Source organism: Argopecten irradians, chromosome 12 (assembly GCF_041381155.1).
Source record: "Argopecten irradians isolate NY chromosome 12, Ai_NY, whole genome shotgun sequence".
NCBI classification, from domain to species: domain Eukaryota; kingdom Metazoa; phylum Mollusca; class Bivalvia; order Pectinida; family Pectinidae; genus Argopecten; species Argopecten irradians.
The window spans coordinates 32,161,412-32,176,455 of NC_091145.1; the positions used below are offsets into that span (position 1 = coordinate 32,161,412).

At 37.4% G+C, this 15,044-nt stretch overlaps 2 protein-coding genes across 3 annotated transcripts in view; one reads left to right on the plus strand and one right to left on the minus strand.

Annotated features, from left to right (window-relative positions):
• The window catches only part of LOC138304602 (sodium- and chloride-dependent GABA transporter 1-like), a 34,824-nt gene that overhangs the window by 3,546 nt on the left and 16,234 nt on the right, over positions 1 to 15,044 (minus strand). The window contains exons 7-11 of the mRNA XM_069244768.1: positions 4,154 to 4,278; positions 3,599 to 3,711; positions 2,467 to 2,598; positions 773 to 875; positions 291 to 391 (exon numbers count right to left, since the gene is read on the minus strand). Of these exons, the coding sequence (XP_069100869.1) occupies positions 291 to 391; positions 773 to 875; positions 2,467 to 2,598; positions 3,599 to 3,711; positions 4,154 to 4,278 (574 nt within the window). The remainder of the gene's footprint in view (positions 1 to 290; positions 392 to 772; positions 876 to 2,466; positions 2,599 to 3,598; positions 3,712 to 4,153; positions 4,279 to 15,044) is intronic.
• LOC138304601 (uncharacterized) lies at positions 7,233 to 14,667 on the plus strand. 2 transcript variants are annotated; one of them, XM_069244767.1, is made up of 3 exons: positions 7,233 to 7,538; positions 8,992 to 9,398; positions 11,690 to 14,667. In XM_069244767.1, the coding sequence occupies exons 2-3, from the start codon at positions 9,002 to 9,004 to the stop codon at positions 12,694 to 12,696; spliced, it is 1,404 nt and encodes a 467-aa protein (XP_069100868.1). In that variant the 5' UTR covers positions 7,233 to 7,538; positions 8,992 to 9,001; the 3' UTR covers positions 12,697 to 14,667. The 2 variants fall into 2 exon arrangements, with proteins under 2 accessions (XP_069100868.1, XP_069100867.1); XM_069244766.1 differs by having other exon boundaries at positions 7,233 to 9,398.

Consider the following 15,044-nt stretch of genomic DNA (forward strand, 5'->3'; position numbering starts at 1 on the left):
GTGATGAAGGCAAATCTAATAAAGGAAAAAACTATATTATAAATAAAACATATATTTTATATTCATTTCTTTCCAATATTAAAAATACAAAAAAACTCCATTGCTTACGTAAGAAACCATTCAAATTCATTCTACCTCATTCTGTAGCTTTCATTAAAGTGGAATAGCAATAGCTAAAGTAAAGGGTCACGAAAACAGTTTCTTTTGATTTATAGGGTGTGCACTAATTATTTTAGGGATTTTTAATAAAACAAATGTTAATTATGATTTCATATTGGCTTTATACTCACCAAACATATTGCTGGTGTCATGAAGGTCCAACAGAACTTGAAGAATCTATTTGGATAGAAGCCAAACATACTACGCAGGTTCTCGTAATACCTGTTTACTCCTAAAATATAAAGAGTAACGGCGTAAGGATATCTTAGAAAAAAGAGACCGATGGAAAATTGAATAAGTTTGAATCATAGATATTAGGTCTTTTTAACTACATGGAGGTATAACGCATACCATTTACGATAGACTGCATCCAATATGATTCCTTATGAGGAATTGCTGTTTCAAAAATAATAAATACTTATCAATTATGGACCTTAGTTGAGATCCATATGGTATTATAACACATTGGTAGAGTCCTACCAAGGCAGTACAACACCATATGGACCGATTCAAAAGGGCGTTAATTTTTATATCAAATATATGTAGTTTCATTGACACTTGAATGATTGGAATGATGGAAAAATGTCTTGATGTTTTTACAATACAAGCTTACCATAGCCCCAAGAAACAGCAATGCACTCGAAGAAAATGAGACAGAGGAGACACAGACCACTGGCAGAGTAATGGTTAAACAATTCGAACACGAATATCCCGCCCTGAAAGAGACAAGTATTATAATATAAGCTCTAGGTTCCGAATTACAATCAATAAATTCAGATCAAAGTTGTGTTAAAGCTTGATATTTCTTTGATTGGGAAATTCCCCTCCTTTCTTTTTTTATCATCTTTTTTAAATACTATATTTGCTTAGTCAATACATTTATTCTTTATTTCATTCTATAGATGTTCAGTTTACCGGTGCAACTTTGCATTTAAGCTTCTTTTTTATCCGAGTCATTTTTTTCTGTATTTCATTTTAATCTTTTTAGATGATTTAGCATTCAAGTGGTCGCTTGGATTTGAACTTTCAACTACTTTTTTATATGTAATAATTGTCGTCGATATGACTGAATATTGTAACCTATATACATACCTCGGTCAACATGGATAGCTCCACGACGAAAGAAAGAAAACAAATATACCCTGCCTACGTACCTCGGTCACCATCGATAGCCCCACGAGGAAGGAGAGAAAAAAACATTGTACCCTGCCTACGTACCTCGGTCAACAATGATAGCCCCACGAGGTAGGGAAAAAAATAATGTACCCTGTCAACGAACGTCGGTCAACATGGATAGTCTCACGAGGTAGGAGAAAAAATAATGTGCCCTGTCAACGTACCTCGGTCAACATGGATAGCCCCACGAGGTAGGAGAAAAATAATGTACCCTGTCAACGTACCTCGGTCACCATCGATAGCCCCACGAGCTAGGAGAAAAAAATATACCCTGTCAACGTACCTCGGTCAACATGGATAGCCCCACGAGGTAGGAGAAAAAATAATGTTCGCTGTCAACGTACCTCGGTCTACATAGATAGCCCAACAAGGTAGGAGAGAAATAAAATATTGCAAAATGTCTATATACCTCGGTCACAATCGATAGCCCAAAGACGTAGGAGAGAAAGAAAATATTTCACAATGTCTACATGCCTTAATCACATGGATAACACCATGAGGAAGGAGAGTAAAGAAATACTGTACACTGTCAACGTACCTCGGTCACCATCGATAGTTCCACGAGTAGGAGAAAAAACAAATAGTGTAAATTATCAACGTACCTCGGTCAACATGGATAGTCCAACAAAGTATGAGGGAAAAAACAAATATTGTATCAACCTACGTACATAGGTCACCATCGATAGCCCCTCGAGATGGGAGAGAAAACAAATAGTGTATCCTGCGTTCGTATCTCGGTCACCATCGATAGCCCCACGAGGTAGGAGAAAAAAATTATTGTACCCTGTATATGTACCTCGGTCAACATGGAAAGTCCAACGAGGTAAGAGAAAACAAATATTTTACCAGCCTACGTACCCCGGTTACCACCCATAGACCCACGTGGTAGGAGAGAAAAGAAGTATTGTACCCTGTCAACGTACTCGTAACTGGGTCACCATCGATAGCCCCACGAGGTAGGAGAAAAAAACAAATATTTTACCAGCCTACGTACCCCGGTTACCACCCATAGACCCACGTGGTAGGAGAGAAAAGAAGTATTGTACCCTGTCAACGTACTCGTAACTGAGTCAACATCGATAGCCCCACGAGGTAGGAGAAAAAAACAAATATTTTACCCTGTCTACGTACCTCGGTCACCATCGATAGCCCCACGAGGTAGGAGAGAAAACAAACAACTGCGATGAATATTTCTCTGTTCTTACGTAGATAGCGCGGCCATTCGTCTATCAGAGCAGTAAAGAAGCCTTCCATGGTACAGAACTGAAGGTAAATCAAAGACACAATCATCAATCTAAAGCCATACATTTGTTATATCGATATTAAGATTTTTTTGATTTTTTTTTTGAAATTGTTATTACGCATACGTATTCAATGTACTTCATTTCAGAAGTGGATATGAAAAAACACACATGGAAATCATCATCATTTTAAGGCCAGGAAAAAATCACATAATCTATGTCAAGATTTTGATAAAAAAAATAAACTTATGTAAATATACGATTTAGTTATTTCATAGTAGACTACCGTGTGTCTGTATTTGTCATGATATTACTCGTTTAATACAACCTGGCCCCGATGTCTCGAAACAAAGTACAAAACGTACATGTTCATCAAACGTTTTCTCTTAAGGAAAACCAGCTTAAAGTTATATGGTGTATGACTTGCTCTCATTCTATCTATTTGATCTATTCCTATCTCTACGGGTATCGCCGACGTTGATCACGTGATTCAACTTGCGAGGTTACGATTTGTACGTGTATCGCCGACGTCGGTCACGTGATGCAAAGCGGGTTTCCGATTTTACCAAAAGTTTAAAACATTGCGTTGATTTGTAACTAATTTTAAAACGGATATTTTTTATCCTCTATCTGAATGGTTTGTTGGTACTTTTGTGGATCAAAAGCATCGTATACATGTATTAATATACGTACAATGTGCTTTACAACAGTTGATAGAGTGAAAATTATGCGAAATATAATTTAAGTATTGACTTAAGTATGCACTTTTGTTTCGATAACTCATATCCTAGATACGGATGATAATGTTCATTCTTAACATATATAAGTTAGTAAACAACTACGGGAATTCATACTAATACTTGTCGTGTAAATGTATTAAGTACAGATGTTTACTATCATAGGAAGCTAATCTTGACTACATAAAATGAGTGCTAATGTTGAGACATTTAACAACACAAATCATAGTCTCACGTTGAATGATCAGTTGTTAGTTTACATTACATCTGTGACTGGTACTTTACCTGACTGTCCAGCCCAAGCATAAGTACCATAAGAAAGAAAAGTATGGCCCAGAGAGGAGATATGGGAAGCTTGATGACGGCGTTAGGATAGGCCAGGAATGCCAAGCCGGGACCTAAAATGCAAACAAAAGGTATATTACGGTTAGGGATTGATTGCTTTTTCAATGTCTTTTACATAAATTTAAAATAGGAATGCATCTCATGTGTTCTTGATGAAGCGCATGGCACATTTTTATCAGTATTATGTTACAGATTTTAATTCACCTCAATAAAGTTGATATCTCGATATGTTCGTGAAATATTTTGGGATTTTAGACGTCTCTCTAATATCAGTATGTATGAATATTTTGATTATATAGTATCCAAAAGAACCCAATAGTACTATTGGTCCGAACGACTGGAGGAAACAATTCATCAAACTGATTTAGGAGATGCAAAAATCTAAAACTCCTTGTGATACTAACTCTAAAGGGGAAGCTGATAATCACTAAATATTAAATGAAGTGATAAAACAAGCTTTCCAAAGGTTTGTTGTGCACATGCTCCAAAAATTACCGGAAACTGCTACATCGGCCACCGCCATCCGTTGTTCTTTAGCCATGAAGCCGATGACAGAAAATATAACGAAGCCGGCAAACATACTGGTGCAGCTGTTGAGAATGGAGATGAGTACAGCATCCCTGGAGATAAAAGATTCAATGTTACATCATCATTAACACAGACAATATGAGGGAACATAAGGTTATAGATGAGTACAGCATCCCTGGAGATAAAATGTTCTACATTGTATGTCACGTCACCATCAATACAGACAATATGAGGGAAAATGGGTTATAGATGAGTACAGCATCCCTGGAGATAAAATGTTCTACATTGTATGTCACGTCACCATCAACACAGACAATATGAGGGAAATTGGGTTAAAGATGAGTACAACATCCCTGGAGATAAAATGTTCTACATTGTATGTCACGTCACCATCAACACAGACAATATGAGGGAACATTAGGTTATAGATGAGTACAGTATCCCTGGAGATAAAATGTTCTACATTGTATGTCACGTCACCATCAACACAGACAATATGAGGGAACATTAGGTTATAGAGATGAGTACAGCATCCCTGGAGATAAAATGTTCTACATTGTATGTCACGTCACCATCAACACAGACAATATGAGGGAAATTGGGTTAAAGATGAGTACAGCATCCCTGGAGATAAAATGTTCTACATTGTATGTCACGTCACCATCAATACAGACAATATGAGGGAACATTAGGTTATAGATGAGTACAGTATCCCTGGAGATAAAATGTTCTACATTGTATGTCACGTCACCATCAATACAGACAATATGAGGGAACATTAGGTTATAGATGAGTACAGTATCCCTGGAGATAAAATGTTCTACATTGTATGTCACGTCACCATCAACACAGACAATATGAGGGAAATTGGGTTAAAGATGAGTACAACATCCCTGGAGATAAAATGTTCTACATTGTATGTCACGTCACCATCAACACAGACAATATGAGGGAACATTAGGTTATAGATGAGTACAGCATCCCTGGAGATAAAATGTTCTACATTGTATGTCACGTCACCATCAACACAGACAATATGAGGGAAATTGGGTTATAGATGAGTACAGCATCCCTGGAGATAAAATGTTCTACATTGTATGTCACGTCACCATCAACACAGACAATATGAGGGAAATTGGGTTATAGATGAGTACAGCATCCCTGGAGATAAAATGTTCTACATTGTATGTCACGTCACCATCAACACAGACAATATGAGGGAAATTGGGTTATAGATGAGTACAGCATCCCTGGAGATAAAATGTTCTACATTGTATGTCACGTCACCATCAACACAGACAATATGAGGGAAATTGGGTTATAAATGAGGACAGCATTCCTAGAGATAAAGTGTTCTGTGTCACGTCACTATTAACACAGACAATATGCTTGAATCCATGTTTTCTTTTAACTTTCCACAAAAAGACGCATTCAGTTTTAATTTCATGATTTGTTTACTTGTCAGAAGTGTATATATAAATAAATAGAGAGCTTTGAAGCATGCCCGGTCTAGCCCTCTGTTTCAGCAGGTTTGAGTACCCTAAATGATACACCTCCTAAATTTGATCAATAAATGTCAAGACATAAAAAAAGTGTTTTAATTCATTTAAGGATAGTTAAAACATTTTCAGTCGATTAAGGTCGCATATCTATGTAGAAGAACAGGGAAAATACACATTCCTGTCGAGTGCCCCGACCAGGAATCGAACCCGGGTCTCCGGCGTGGAAATCTACGGCTCTACCGACTGAGCCAAAGAAGCATGCTCCGTCAGCTGAGTGACAGAGACCGTATTTAACACTATTTACAAGTCACACCGACCCGCTCCTTTTACACTATCAAAAATATCCCATTCAACAATTTCTTGTTTAACATAAGTGGTGTTTTAAGGATTGTCTTTTTCCGGATTTTGTTTTACGATTTCCTCATTTTCATGTTTAAATAGAGATAATAAGCAAGAGGTAAGAATATGACATATGAAAATTGTCAAAGTTATTGTTAAGTACCTTAATTTTTGTTCAGGACAGTTATTGTCAGTTTAGATTGTAATCATATATATTAAAAGAATCTGGATCGCGTACCAATTTGGAACAAAATAACGAAACAAAGCGTATGAAAAGCATGAACGAAATGGGAATATGTTGTAATTACGTAATTAGCTAGTACTTTATTACTGTTAACGCAAATACCTCTACATCAGCATTGGTTGTCATATTTTTGACATGTAATTTTGTGTAACATACGTTGAATGTTCTAGCATTACCAATGGTGCTCGTTAGCGCACCATGATAGATATGCTAGAACACCCAAGGTACAGTTGTGTGACAGCACAACGTACCAAAAACTGCGTGCGCACATCGTGCATACATCGTGCGCTTATCGTCCGCACATTTGTGCGGTTCGGATCGCACACCGCACAGATATGCGGTCCGTACCGCACAGCTGTGCGATCGGTACGATCGGTCAGTTTTGCGAAATCATTCCATAAACGGACCGTGTTGATAAATCTAATCAATTTAGTGATATCTAAATCTAATACTTCATTCCTATTTAACAATGTTTCGACACATCTAATATTTAATCATAATATTTGAAATACATTTTGATCGATGAATATTTATTTTTGATTTAATCATTGTATTATCAGTTTGGGCGATATATGTTATCAAGGATTTATAAGTGAGATACGTCCTTGATATTATATATAAAAATGAAATATATATTGAAATAAAGCAAAAGTTCTGTACATTTATTAGACTATTATATATAATTATTAACTAAAAATGATTACATGTACATTAAAATAATGCGGAGTGTCATGTGTATTTCAAGATGTCAAGAGACATTTTTATCACACATGTAGATCTGTTTTAGTGTTTACACATACACATAAAATACAATATTTTATCATATTACATGTACGTAGATGAATGTACATGTGTAGTGTATACTCAATGCAGTTGGTACAAAAGTGTCACATACACTTATACTGTAAATTGTACATATGTGCATTGGGATACATGTATACACTGAACCTGCATACACGTAAATAAAGAGTCTATGCAATAGACGATTTTTTACACGATTCAAATTTACCGCCTCCTTGTAGTCGTTTCAAATTTACCGCCTCTGCGTATATATTTGATTACTTCTGATTGGCTTATCAGCTCACGTGACCACGCTTTGTTTATGAGTTTGCGCACTACTCATTTCAGCGGACAGAAAAAATTTTCACAGGCGCCATTAATCGATTCTATCAACATTTCATTATTTGCACTTTCAAGTACTCTTTTGACTTCATATCTGTCAACGACATGTAACTATTTGGCAGTGATCATCAATTTTCGTTTCCGGGTAAGTTTGTTTACTTTTCTTCGCTTGATTAAGCTCAAAACCAGGTCACAAGGCCAAGGCCACATCTGTCATGTCTGACCCAGCTCATGTTTTGGTACTCGGCCACAGTTTTATCGCTCGTTTGGAAAAGTTTATACAGGCATCCCCATCGCGTGATAATTTTGGCTTCTCAAACGATGTTGTTCATCTGGTTGGGATTCCGGGTGCTAATATCGCTCGTTTAGTTTCCCGTTTTCACCGTTACGCTTCCAGTTCTTATAAGCTTGTTTGTTTACAATGCGGCGGTAATGATCTCAGTAGGCCGAACTTTCAGCCCAACCAAGTCGTCGCTGCGATTATTGATTTCGTGCATAGTCTTCTTCGTTGTGGTGTTCAAAAAATTGCTGTGTGTCAGTTATTTCGCCGTGAACGGACGCGTCGGCATAAAGGGGATGTTCCTATTTCTGTTTACAATGCGCGGGTGGCCGAGACTAATGACTTGCTGGCTCGTAGTTTGGAGATACCTGGAGTAGTATTTTGGAAACATACACGTGAGATTTGGAATGAAAACGAACTTCTGTGTCAAGATGGTGTGCATTTTCATAATATGAAGCCATATTATAGGTCAATCAAAGGTTGTATCTTATACTCCCTCAAACGTTAATTTGTTTTCCATAGTTATCAGGAGTTGTCTCCCTTCCCCCTGTGTTGGTTTGCAACAGGCACTTGGCCTGACATCTAGGTATTTCTACAGTATTAAGACAATTTGATTTATTTATGTACCATTCTGTTCAAGAATCAAGACATTCCACATTTTCTATAAGATCTATCAATAAAAATAAGATCTAAAAAAAAAAAAAAAAAAAAAAAAAAAAAAAAAAAAAAAAATTTTTTTTACACAGCTTCTCGGGGCTTTGTTTGCCATTTTGGCTTACATATACGCCATATATCTGTTTAGGCAGAGGTGTAAACCCTGGGTTGCTTTGTCGTGTACCCGTTATTCTGCCTTTGTGCCCGCGTTCATCTCAAAAACATTATAATTTTATTTGCCTAAGTGCCCGCGTACATTTATTAGTTGTTTTGTTGTCATTATTGATTCAATATACTATCATTATAATCTTAATTTTGTTTTGTTTATTCTTTTTACATTAAGAACACCAATTTGTTACCCCTTTATTATTGGAATTTCTGATATAATTTTTAATTGAATAATAACAGTTCTTTAACTATATATATATATAGAGATAATGTTTACTTACAATTACAATTATTTATTTAAGGTCACAAGTTCGCAGTTACATTATTAATTTCAATGTTTGTTTTCTTTGTTCTTAATATTTGGGGACTTACTCTGGAATTATCAAAGTTCAAGTCTACAAAAGCGTCGTGTTATTTTACGCACAATTTTGATTTAATTTTAACTAAGGAATTCTTGTGAACTTCATTATTGCTGGCCACACTTATTTAATTCCAGATACACCATAATGCCTCCTAAGCGTCGAGCTGCCCTGCAAAACCAATATGTCAATGCTACAGTGTCAAAACGGAGTCGAATCAACCAGGCGTCAGCCTCTACAGCAACATCAGCTTCTGGGGCCGAGCCTACTATTCCTGTCTCCAGTTCACCAGAGGTCACGATGGCCTCCTCACAATTACAGGGCCTCATCAGAGAAGCCTTTGAAGCCGGGATGCAGGAGGCTCGTGCACACATTCATCCCCCTGCTCAGCCAATAGATGTACCTGTGCCCAATGCCTCTGCTGTTCAAACAGCAGCAACACCAACAACAGTCGTGTTAACCACAACCCCACCCAGCACCCAGTTTACTGCAACAACTGTGACTGCCAACATGTCAAGTGCCCCATCCACAACAATGGCTATTGGTGAGGGCATTTTTCCAGCCAACTCTCTCGCCTTTCATGATGACGTAGAGACAGACACTGACAATTCGAGGCATTTCGTGTCTCAATCTTTACCCTTACATTTGATGGTCTCTGACATTGTTCGACAAAAGATTTTGGCAAATAAATTCGTTGACATGAGCACGTTAACAGATAAAGACACTGATGGGAACATGACTATGGTCATCAACACCAATGATGACAAACCATCCTTTCAGCTAGTCAGGAAATCTGGTCCACCAAAGACTCTATCAATAGATGAATGGACAAATCATTTTAATATATTTATTGCTGTGTTTTGTAGCATAGATGCTAACAAAGAGGTTTTTCCCAAACTGCTTAAATACATGTCGATGGTCCGTCATCTGGCAGCAAAACATGCAGACTGGCGATATTATGACAAAACATTTAGAATGTTGATGGCCAACCCTGCATGTCATCTTCGCTGGGATGAATGCCAAATGGAATTGTGGCAGGAGGCCATGTCGCGTCGCGCAAACTTGTCTCAAAATACAAATGTCTGTCATCGCTACGCGCGTGGTGAATATTGCAGTGGGTGCAAATTTCTGCACAAATGTGGAGTTTGTGGGGCGAAACATGCCAGCTCTAATTGCCCGGTTTTGGGCTATCAGGGCAACCAAGGGTCATCTACCCATGGCAATTTTCGTCCCCCTCACTTTCGCTTTCGTGGGCCACGCTTCGGCCAACGTTTCAACAATCCATCCAACTACCGCTTCCCCTATCGTGGAAATGCCCGCGGGCATCAATGGCGCTTCGGACAATAAAGTAATCTCGCCGGTTGATCCAGTATTTCTTGCTCGTGCCCTTCAGGGTTATGACCAGGGAAAAGCCTCTTATTTAGTGAATGGTTTTACTGAAGGTTTTAAATTTCATTTTCAAGGTGAGCCATCTCATGAATTCTGCAATAATCTGGTATCGGCTAAAGATATGCCTGAAATTGTTGACGAAAAACTGGCTAAAGAAATACAAGCAGGTCGTATTGCAGGCCCATTTCCAAATCCACCATTTTCAACTTTTCATTTAAGCCCTTTAGGGGTTGTTCCTAAGAAAGAATCCAATAAAAATTCCGACTCATTCACCACCTTAGTTTTCCAGAGGGTTCTTCTATTAATGATGGTATTCATGAGGAGTTTACGTCGGTACAGTATCAAACAATTCAGGACGCAATATCTTTCTTGAAACGTACTCCAACACCATTTATGGCCAAATCAGATATTGAATCAGCTTTCAGGATTATTCCAATTCACCCCAGTCAACACCATCTGCTTGGTTTTCATTGGAAAGGTCAATTTTATTTTGATAAATGTCTTCCCATGGGCCTTGCAGAAAGTTGCAGAATTTTTGAGATGTTTAGCTCTGCTATTGAATGGATCATGTATCAGCGAGGCAGAACATCAGCCATTGTCAAAGTTTTGGATGATTTTTTGTTCATTGAACCTTCTTATGAGAAATGCCTTTCGAGTTTACAAGATTTTCAATTACTTTGTTCACAGTTAGGGGTTCCCTTGGCAACAGAAAAAACTTTTGGACCGGATAAAATCCTCCCCTTTCTAGGAATCACTCTTGATGCTATTGTCATGGAATCTCGTCTCCCACAAGACAAACTATCTAAATGTAAAGCTTTATGCCACGATTTCAAATGTCGCAAAAAAGTCACCCTTAAGGAATTACAATCTTTAATTGGGACATTACAATTTGCAACTAGTGTCGTGATACCAGGTCGGCCCTTCCTGCGTCGGATGATAGACTTGACCAAGGGCATAAAGAAATCGGGTCATAAAATTAGACTTAACGCGGGTGGAAGAGCTGATATGGCATTATGGGCTGAATTTTTAGACAAATTTAATGGAAAAAACTTCTTCTTGTCAGATATATGGGAGACCTCAGAGACAATTCAGCTTTTTACTGATGCCTCAGCTTCTATTGGTTTTGGGGCTGTATTCAAGGATGAATGGTTGTATGGTGTTTGGGCACCCAACATTACAAAACCTCACATCAATGCCTTAGAGCTATATCCTATTGTCGCTGCTATATATACATGGGGTCATCAAGTAGAAAACACGGCTATCTGGTTATTTACTGATAACATGAGTCTTGTTTCGGTTTTAAACTCTCAATCTTCTCGAGACCCTGTGATCATGACAATGGTTCGCGCTCTAGTCCTAAAATGTTTACACCATAACATTTTGATAAAAGCTCAACATATTGAAGGTAGAAAAAATATATTGGCTGATGCTCTGTCTCGTTTACAGATAAAGCGGTTCAAAGAGTTGCTGCCTTCTGCAAATCCTCAGCCAACTCCAGTGCATCCTCAGGTGGACCAAACTCTCTTCTTCCCACTTTGTCAACCCTCCTGAATGCTTCTCTGGCCCCAGCATCAAGAAGAATATATGATCGAGCTTTATCAGCGATTTCGCAATTTTCTACTGTCATACTAGGACAACCATTCTGCATACCAGTACCTCATAGTACAGTAGCATTATATGTTGCCAATGCCTACCAAATGGGCAAGGCACCTGGTACTATAACGTCACAGTTGTCAGCTTTAGGCTATGTACATAAGCTAAATGGTTTAAACGACCCTACCAAATCCTTCTTTGTTCGCAAGGTCATTCAAGGTGCTACACGTCTGGCCCCTTCTTTCGACACGAGACTGCCCATAACTATTCCAATTTTGCATTCACTTTGTGAACAAATCTGCAAAGTTACTAGTTGCCCACACGAGCAGTCTCTCTTAGCAGCGGTCTTTACACTAGCATTTTATGCGTTAGCTCGTTTAGGGGAATTGCTAGCATATACTTCAGCGCAAGCTAAGAAATTGTTGCAATTAGCAGATGTTGATGTTGAATTTAAAGACAAAAGACCAAATCAAATATTTATCACATTTCGTCATTTTAAGCACAACATCAGTGGGAAACCTCACACTATTCCAGTCAAAGCCATGCCCCAGAAGCATTGTCCAGTGTTATACCTTATCAATTATTTAAAACTTCGTGGTTCTAAAGCAGGATGCCTCTTTCTAACACGCCAAGGACTTCCCTTCCCGCGAAAGCGTTTTGATTCCCTCGTCCAAAAATGCTTGTCACTGTGCCACCTTGATGTGTCACGTTTCAAAGGTCACTCCTTCAGAATTGGGGGAGCATCCTTTGCTGCAAATTCATTAGGTCTTTCTGATTCCCAAATCCGATCTCTAGGTCGTTGGAAAAGCGACGCTTTTAAAGTCTACATTCGTTCACAAGGTTTGGCAAACATTCCGTAACGTAGGGTACTTTGTAGTGGTTGGTCCCCTGTTGATGTATCTGTCTAGCTAAGATATTACTAGATTGGGTATTTATCATAGGTGAGAACTATGGTGGCGGTACGCCCCAGTTCTGTCTAGTGCTTGATAGTTGATGTAATTGTATCTTATTTCCATGTCCAGCTAGTTCTGATCCATAGTGGCGGTACGCCCCGGTTCAGATTTTTCTGGTCTAATGTTATTTTCAATGTACTTATTATTTGAGAATAGTAGCTGCTCTTGTTTTAATGTTTAGATTACAGTGTTTTATTTTGTTTTTTATTATCTGTTAGATATCCTTTGTGGCGGTACGCCCTGGATCTGGCTGATACTCTTCTAATTAGATTTTGCACGAGCTGTTACATGTGAACAGTAAGACATATTAAGTTAAATTTTTTACAAAGGTTAAAACTTGTAACCTTACATTATATATGTTTTATATGTTTTTATACATGTTTTTTATTGTATAAGGTAATGCTCGGATCTTTTGTGGCGGTACGCCCTAGCTCTAGACTAAACCTTCGATGGGATACAAGTCTACATTAAGTGGTCCCAATTTTATGGGACGTAATAGTTTTGTCTTGTTCATGCAACACTCTCTCCGGTGTTTTTTCTATTTTTGCACTATAATTTATAGCATTCAGTTATTGTTGTAATACACATGCTCAGGCTATCTTAATACCAGTTAGGTAACACAGCTTTTTGTGGCAGTACTCCTCTTTGTTCAACATGCTAGTTGTTGCTGTTTTATACATTTATATTGATTCAATTTGTCGATTATTTTCTTTGTCTAGATCAACAACTATCATTGTGTTGTCAGCTTGAAATAAGTTTGAACAAAATAGTTTATATTCTCCAAACATTTTCACCTATTTAACTTACATTTCTGAAGTTTTAACTTGCTTCACTGTTTCCAGTAAGTTCTAGATTGTTTTTTATTCTTTCCTATTTTGCTTTATGTTTTCCACTGGTATTTTTTCTATAATAATTTTAACTGGTAATCAGGTCTGTAGTTAGTATTTCATTCATACGCAGCAAGGGTGGCGGCAGCTTCATATATTGTGTTATAGGTTATATATATATGAAGCTTTGTGGCGATTTTAAAGCCGCACCTTCACTCATAGTTTTTTGTAAAACCTTATTTTATTGAAAACTTTAATTGAAAGATCATATAATAAAACTTATCGGCCATCTTTTTTCATTAAGATGTGCCAAGTATTCGCCATATCCTTGTTGCGTTAATTCCTTGAGTGAACAGAGCTTGCTGCTTGTTAGTTTGTGGTAGGAAGCACAAACTAGGGATGTTAGTGCCTACTATTTGAAGAAGTGGAAAAATAAAGAGTCTATGCAATAGACGATTTTTTACACGATTCAAATTTACCGCCTCCTTGTAGTCGTTTCAAATTTACCGCCTCTGCGTATATATTTGATTACTTCTGATTGGCTTATCAGCTCACGTGACCACGCTTTGTTTATGAGTTTGCGCACTACTCATTTCAGCGGACAGAAAAAATTTTCACAGGCGCCATTAATCGATTCTATCAACATTTCATTACCCACCCAGACCACATCCCTGTTTGTTCTTATTATCCACATTTATTTTATACTCATTGCTTTCTTTGTAGTTCTATGTGTAACATTTATATGTATAATGTAGATTTACTATTGTTATTTTATCATTTATTGCATATTGTTCTCTCTTGTAATATTTTGTCACCGCTTTCTTTGTACTTGTATGTGTACCATTTATATGTATAATGTATGTTTGCTATTGTTAGCATATTGTTCTCTCTTGTAAAATTTCTGGATATTGTACTGTGTGGCGATTTTAAAGCCGCACCTTCACTCATAGTTTTTTGTAAAACCTTATTTTATTGAAAACTTTAATTGAAAGATCATATAATAAAACTTATCGGCCATCTTTTTTCATTAAGATGTGCCAAGTATTCGCCATATCCTTGTTGCGTTAATTCCTTGAGTGAACAGAGCTTGCTGCTTGTTAGTTTGTGGTAGGAAGCACAAACTAGGGATGTTAGTGCCTACTATTTGAAGAAGTGGAAAAAAAATCACAGGTAAGGTATACCTATTTTCTGTAACCCCTATGTATACATACTAGTCTAACAGATCTAGTATAGAAAAGGATGTGAATATCTGAATGTACAGTGTACGTAATAAACTATATTAATTTCTGGTAAAACCTATAATCTAGCTAGAATAGAATAAATGTAGCTTCATGCATATGTACATGAGCACTGCATCTTTCAAACGATTTTGCGTATAGTTATAAGTTTGATATCTAAAGGTAATTTCTTAATTAGAACACATGACAA

Coding starts and splice junctions, on each gene's coding strand:
- LOC138304601 (XM_069244766.1), top strand. CDS start 9,002: ATGCCTCCTAAGCGTCGAGCTGCCCTGCAAAACCAATATGTCAATGCT. Junction 9,399..11,689: donor ATCCACAACAATGGCTATTG/GTGAGGGCATTT, acceptor TCTCGTTTACAG/ATAAAGCGGTTCAAAGAGTT.